The 7,561-nt window shown below is 39.3% G+C and overlaps 2 protein-coding genes across 2 annotated transcripts; one reads left to right on the top strand and one right to left on the bottom strand.

Annotated features, from left to right (window-relative positions):
• Window positions 1-826: 826 nt before the first annotated feature.
• LOC103520745 (paxillin-like) lies at window positions 827-1,591 on the top strand. Its single transcript, XM_017448614.2, has 2 exons — window positions 827-1,040; window positions 1,399-1,591. The coding sequence occupies exons 1-2, from the start codon at window positions 929-931 to the stop codon at window positions 1,575-1,577; spliced, it is 291 nt and encodes a 96-aa protein (XP_017304103.1). The 5' UTR covers window positions 827-928; the 3' UTR covers window positions 1,578-1,591.
• Window positions 1,592-5,821: 4,230 nt separating this feature from the next.
• Window positions 5,822-6,976, bottom strand: LOC103520744 (keratin, type I cytoskeletal 9-like; the record flags this gene model as incomplete). The annotated part of the gene is made up of 2 exons (XM_017448613.1): window positions 5,822-6,530; window positions 6,702-6,976. Coding segments are annotated over 2 exons (773 nt in total), but the record flags the coding sequence as incomplete, so codon positions are not given.
• Window positions 6,977-7,561: the final 585 nt, after the last annotated feature.

Here is a 7,561-nt window from a genome sequence, read left to right as displayed (position 1 = left end):
GTAAAACGCCTCAAGAATGGACTATCAGAAGTCTACAATGTTTTTCTGCCTCGGTGGTGTAGTGGTCAAGGCGCTCGCTTGGTAAACATGAGGGCGTGGGTTCAATCCCAGGTTCCCAGCCGAGGTATGGAATTTTATCCTCAATATAATTTGAGAATTTGACCACAATAATTGTAGTAGCCTACTGCTGGAGTAAAGGGACTTTTCAGTCCTATGCGAGCAGTATAGTAGTTGTGTTTTTGCGCCTTGCGATGAATATTTCCACTTGACTAATTTTCCAATTATTTTTTAATGCTGTGTGTTTATACAATTGATTGATTTCCGCACGTCATACTCGAGGGGCAATTTAGTTTCAATCTCAATTGTTTTCGCAAACTTGGTTTCAATCTCAATCGTTTTCGGAAACCTATCAGTTATCAGTCACGTCAACATTTGAAGTTTCATGCTGCAATTTTTTAGCTAATTTGCGCATTGCAGATGCCGTGTTTGATATTTTTGTCTAAATTGATGCATTGAACCATTTCTATTCTTGAACATGGTCTTCAAATGTTCCTGAGGTTTAAGGTTTATTTCGTTTTTGGCCCTCAATTTAAGCAGCCAGAACTCTTAAAAAAAGGTCAATAGGATTATAGGACGGAACTCGCTACGGATTCTTCCATTTCCCATGTCTTTTATTTCTTTTAATGTTTTGATAATTATCTCTTAAAAATATAAAATTAAGGAACTGTGTTGAGAAAGGTCTAAAATCCCACAAATCCAACCCATTACTTGAAAAAATTCCCTCATTTGAACTTATATGAAGTTGTCCTCTCTTTTGATTTTCCAGGTAGCGCCGCAACAGTTGGAACATTCGGTGACAGACTCGTCGTCTGTCTCTTACTCCAAACCGAACCAGCCGGTTCACCAGAAGGGCAAACAGTTGGATTGTATGCTCGATAGTTTGACGGCAGAAATGTCTCGTCAAGGTGTCACCACAACCCAGAAGGGATGTTGCTCATCCTGCGACAAGCCCATTGTCGGCCAAGTCATTACTGCTCTAGGTAAGCCTTTGGAATTCTCGCCCGAAAATTATGACCTGATAACGTAATATGTGTAATCTGTGGTTACATGGTAACCTTTTCACTACTTGCGGCATCCTATTTAGACTTCGAAAATATTGTTCCCTCTCTAGATTTCGAGCTTGGAATTCTAGAAGAGATTTTCCAGGGTTGAATTCTTTAAGGTTTAATCGACTACTGGGACTTGCTTCGAAGCCAAACGCAGCTGATTCATGAGTGTAGGTTAATACTCGACATGAAAAAGTCCGTATAAAAATCTGCTGGTGAGTTTGAAGTATTAGAGATTCATTTTTGGTCGTGTGTGATAATGTTATTTTCACCGTTTTCCTTTTCTTTGCAGGAAAAACCTGGCATCCGGAACATTTCATTTGCACCCACTGTAATCAAGAATTGGGAACCAGAAACTTCTTCGAAAGAGATTCCCGTCCCTACTGTGAACCCGACTATCACAACTTGTTCTCCCCCAGATGTTCTTACTGCAATGGCCCTATCCTTGATGTGAGTATTCGTAACACTTAAGTTTCTTTCCCAAATAATGTCTTCATTTACATTACATTGAAATAGGGGTCTTTTCTGACAAAATTCCTGTGTGCAGAGTACAGTATGCAGGACTATTGCACCCCTATTTGACTGTCTACCGTATGTCTCAGAAGTCCTGTACGGTACCCCTTTATCTTTTGAACAACACGGTGCTTTTAAAGTTTGATTGGTCCTAGTATTGGAAAAAGTCCTATGGCCAGGAGAAATCGGCAAAAATTTCCATTTGAAGAAGTGTGTATTCTGGTCCTTGCCCATACCGTTTAGTCTGTGGGCCCTTCGATTGTGCTTTGGTGACCCTCCATTACCACGCAATATTTAGTCAAAGTAGAAGATTTTAGTCCTTTTCTACGTAAAATATGACTATTGGTCTATTTGTTTTTACAGTTTATGTTCGTTTAGAAATAGGTGTGTTAATGTGTTTCTTTGTTGACTTACTTTGCAACTGCAACAGATGTGTTTTTGTAGAGTTCTGCGTAGGTCGCAATGAAATGTTTCTGGGAAACATGGTTGTCGGTGTACCAAATCGCTTAAATTGGGCAATTTCATGTTCTCGGTCGTGTAGGTACATTAAATTGTACACTAACGGATAATTTGGTTCAATTCGGCATTTCGAAAGAATTTCATACAAGTAAGAAGTAAGATGCCTTACGATTATCCGAGAAGTTGTCTCTTGTACTGAAAGCTGGATAGGTGTATCCTTTGTAACCATTCTTGACTTCAAAAGAATTCCCATATAAGCAAGTTTTAGTGTGTCGCTGTCGTTTGTAACCCAGACCACTGAAGCCCAGTTTGAGTACAGAAAAAAGTTCGTCCTAGTACCGAATCATGTAGGAATTAGTCATGTTTGTACCATTTCCATAAATACCCATTTTGTACCTCGTCATGACGAGGAATTTCTCTAGCGCCTCGTTTGTTACCGGAAACACCTCCGAGGACTGTCACTTATGACCTTCCGCCATTTTGGGGGTCAAAAGTAGAAAGTATAGGCTGCAAAGTTGAAGGTTTTTCAGCTCAATATACGTCCATTTCAACCTAAAAATCTAAAACTGAAATTTTAGATTTCACGTACATACAACCTAAAAGTAAGTAGGTATCTAATAGTAAAATCGTTGAGTCAGATTGAATTGACTTGTTGCGCCTGAAAAAATTGTTGATTATGTTACACGCGATGTAGTTGTAACTTTTGGTTTACACGGCGAAAGTAGAACAACCGATAATAGTCCGCGAATTTTAGGAATATTTGCTCAGAAAAAGAAAACTACTTGGAATTTTGAACCCTTCAAATTTCCAAAGGGAAATTAGCTAACAAATTTTCTTTATAGCCTGAACGTGTGTACCAAAGTTAATGATTCAAATTTTGAAAAAACGTTCTCTTCTCGTCCGTCCGACAGCCGCACGAAAATACTTACCCGAGGTAACCGTACACTATTACAAGAAGGTAATATTCGCCCGCGACTTTGCCACGGTGGATGACTCAGTTCGCCATCGAGACACTAAAGTTAAGCGTCGTTGAATATGGAAAGTACCTGAATGGGCGATTTACTGGGCACGCATGCTACTGGAGTGCCCTCAACCTCGCACACTGGTGGAAATCTGATTTGAGGGGTGGAAATCTCAGGGAAAACGATCTATCTGAACTGACCTTCATCTTACTTCACCTATCTTTATGGCCTATATGGTTACTTACACCTACATGATGTAATGTCCTAAATATTTAAGACAATCAGGTACCTAATATCTATCATGCGGGATACCTACGAGTACTTGTAGCAAGAGTGCCGAAAATAATGTAGGTCCTAGCATAGTAATCATATGAGGAAACTATAATAATGTTGACTGTTATTAGTGGATAACCCATTGCTTGTTCAGAGGTCGTAAATTGTCGAGTACCTATTTTGTAAAATTTCAATTTTGAAAGCAAATAGATTCATGTAAATTTGTAAATAGATGTATGTTCCCGCGGTAATATTGATATTCCAACATTGCTACTAATGAGAAGGCCATGACATTAGTATCCTATAAACTTTGAAAATCTCAAGCTGTGTCTACCTACACATAGTCAGCGACGTCGAATGAAACCGTACACTGCTTCGACAACATAGATTCACTTCGTGGACCGACGGCATCGACTATGTGTAGACACATTTGATCTTGTTCTTCCGATTCCATTATTTTAATTTGAATAATTGAACACCAATCGGGTTAGTCCGTGCACAGTTTGGATGGAGCATTATGATGGATCTAATGTGTATCAATAGTTCACACATATGAAAATCAGTGCTTATCATAATTATATCGGTCACCTGTTAAGTCCCTGATTATTCACTGTTATATGCATCGGAGCTTCTCCAAAACAGAATAAAGTTACGTTTTGCTCGGGATGATTGTCCAACAAAAATCGTCAACGCAAAAATGGTATCGGGGAAATACATACTAGTAGTACTCAAACTTATGATCGGTCAACGATTTTCCTTGGGTCATCATCGGTACAGTCGTCCCGAACGAAGAAAACCCACCTTAACAAACAATATAGGATTGCCATAAAACTCTCACATAATGTTGAGGATGAAAGTCCATTTCTCGACTGGGATTGAAGCCACGCTCTCCTGATTACCAGGCGAGCGGACCAATACACTACCAATATATTTTTTTCTAATTTTCTTTACATATTTTGTCAATTTGGCTCTTTTCCTTGTAACTGAAGAGTATTTAATTTGTTCTTATTGCGAACGGGTTCCAATATTATGTTAAATACTTTATTGTTCCCAATCAGAGACAATAAAAATTTAATTTACTTGCCTATATGCATATTTAATTAATACTCCAGACAACGCCATGCAGACACCTACTACCAAGTAGTCTCTTAATAGGTTGAGTGAGTACCTCAAATCCTAAGCAATTAATTTTTGTTCTGGTTCCACGTATAATTCGCATGTGTACGCATAGGTTATTGAGTTTGATTGTTTTAGAATTGGTAATTGGTTACCAAACCGATCCAAATATTGGTACCAAGTACTTGATAACGGGTTCATGTCTGGTGAATTATTCAAGAATATTGATGTTTGGTACTTGATGGTCTTGTAAGTGGATTAAATGTAGATTTGCGACGAAGCAAGAGTAAATCCAGTCAACAACAATAGAATTGGCCCACAAGATGATTTGATGCAGATATTGAAGGATCTAACTTGGAGTTTTATCATACAAATTAAAAATGCATTATAGTTCCGATAGTCATAAAAGAGTTGCCATTGGAGGCTATTCCAGAAATTTTGCAATTTTCTACCTAATTAAATCTCAATTGTCCAGCTTAATAGGCCTGTTTTCTTGGGAATTATAGCAGAATATGACTACCTATCTATGGAAGAATTCCCAATATTCCCTATAGTTAAGTAATCAGATCGATACAGAGAAATAAAATAAAGACTTTGTTTATCGATTCAATGACAATAAATATACATGTTTTATTTCGAAAACTGTACATTTTTTTCATTATAAAAAGATCATGCGAAAATAATAAATAAATATCTATACATTAATAAAATATATTTACAGTGATAAAAAATATCTATTAGTTCAAGAATAAATAAATAAAATTAATTAATTCTTGTACGGACAACCTACGTGTTGAAGAAAAGAGATTTTTTGATATGGCTTTTAGAAACTTATACATAAAGGTAAGTATTTCGAATAACCGAAATATGATTATTATTAGGTAAGAAACTTTAACCCAACAACCAGATCTACTGGATGTTGTCGACAAAGTATAAGACTAGATGTAAAATATTGGTGTTCTGGGATATGACAATGTAGCCCGCTCAAATTATTGGTTGATAAAATCGGAATGAAATGGAGAAGTTTATAAAGGACCCATTTACCTAAAATGTGTCAGGTGGTGTATAAGGACCAAGACCATCTTACTAAGTACATCGATTTATTGGCGAAATGCGAAGCTGCTTTCTAGTTCAATCGAAAGGAAATTCCATGTCAAACTCAACCAATATTGACGGTGTTCAATGTCGAAACCCAAAACCAATATTACAACTTCAATTTGAGAAGCAAGATATCTAACACTGTAAACAAGAGAGCGAAGAAAATCTGAAAATAGTAGAAAAAAATCATGAAAAGACAAAGGGGTAACACAACAGTGTCAACTCATCACAATCGAAATGGTAACTTTATGGCAAACAAAATTCATCTGAGCAAAAACGTCAACTTGGCAATGTCGAAACCCAAAACCAATATTACAACTTCAATTTGAGAAGCAAGATATCTAACACTGTAAACAAGAGAGCGAAGAAAATCTGAACATAGTAGAAAAAAATCATGAAAAGACAAAGGGGTAACATAAAATTGTCAACTCATCACAATCGAAATGGTAACTTTATGGCAAACAAAATTCATCTGAGCAAAAACGTCAACTTGGGCGCAGGGTTTCTAGTACCCACTGCCTCGGCTGCCTGATGGTCTTCCTGATGGATATCCACCACTGCTTGATCCAGAATATCCACCGGCGCCGCCTCTACCACCTTGGCTGCCGCCGTAGCCTCCTTGACCGCCTTGGGAGCCGCCATAACCACCCTGACTGCCGCCATAACCACCCTGACTGCCGCCGAAACCTCCCTGGCTTCCACCGTAACCACCTTGTCCTCCAAAACCTCCCTGGGATCCACCTTGGCTGCCTCCATAACCGCCTTGGCTACCTCCATAGCCGCCTTGTCCTCCGAAACCTCCTCCTTGGCTTTCCTGGTAGGTCACCTTGGGTTTGTAGCCCTCGCTGTCAGCCTCGTACTCCACAATTTGGGTTCTGCCATCGGGCAAGAGGACGTGGTACTGTCCTACGGCTTGGTCTCCCTGTCTGGACTCCTTGTGACCGAACATGGCACCGGATTCTGGGGCGTTCACCTCGTAGGAGAATTCGTAGTTGGCGGGCTCCTGTGGAAAGATTGGTCAAAACGAGTTCAGCTTTTGAAAACTAAACTTTTGAAGTTTCCTGTTTGTCTAAGAAGGTCATTCCTTGTTGCCAATTCTAAAATATTGAACTAATGCGAAAATTCCATTTTGCAAAGTTATTTAACAACTAGATTAACAGTTTTATATACTTACAGATTGACCATCATCTTCGCCATAGCCTCCAGCACCACCTCCGTAACCTCCAGCTCCACCGCTTGAACCTCCGTAACCTCCAGCACCACCGCTTGATCCTCCATAACCTCCAGCTCCACCACTTGAACCTCCGTAACCTCCAGCACTGGCGCCTCCAAAACCTCCCGAGCTACCTCCGTAACCTCCGGCACTAGCACCTCCAAAACCTCCGCTTGAGTACCCACCGCTTCCTCTTCCACCGCTCGATGGAGCACCGTATTGAGACGAAAGACCTCCTGGAAATAGTTGGAAAGTCTGGATTGAACACTCTGTTCGCCAAGAGAACACTTGACTTGGCAAGAGCGATTTATTCCTAGAAATTCTTGGATTTGTTCCCTTTGATTTTCGTTCCCTTTAATTTTCGTCAGATAAATCTATTGAAGGTAGAGATTTCTGCAAAGATAGATTTTTAAGGAAATCCTTGCAATGGTCCTTTATACTCGTAAAGCTGCGTAACATGATACGATATTTTTTTACGATCAGAGTGTATGATAAATCGGTCTTGTGAACATGAAACTGTAAAATATCTGTACTCCGTGTACCGCGCAAAACTGTGCGATATGTCGTTTGATCTGATCGCAAGAAAAATCGTAACTTGTACCAAGACTACCAGGTGTTTCTGCAACCTCTTTAGCTTTGTGAAAATTTTGGGATCTGCAATTTGCCCTTTATGTTTGTCTAAAAGATGTCCAGTCTTTTTAAGAAAGGCTCAAATTTGGTTGTTTTCGCGCCGTTTGTTAATACCGCCTACTGTCTGGATCTGGAAACATGCAGTTCAAAGAGAGCATGCGATTCAAAGCGTTCTGTCTAACCTGCCGATG

This window comes from Diaphorina citri, unplaced genomic scaffold, assembly GCF_000475195.1.
Source record: "Diaphorina citri unplaced genomic scaffold, Diaci psyllid genome assembly version 1.1 scaffold4023, whole genome shotgun sequence".
NCBI lineage: Eukaryota > Metazoa > Arthropoda > Insecta > Hemiptera > Psyllidae > Diaphorina > Diaphorina citri.
This window is presented reverse-complemented; position numbering and strand designations above follow the sequence as displayed.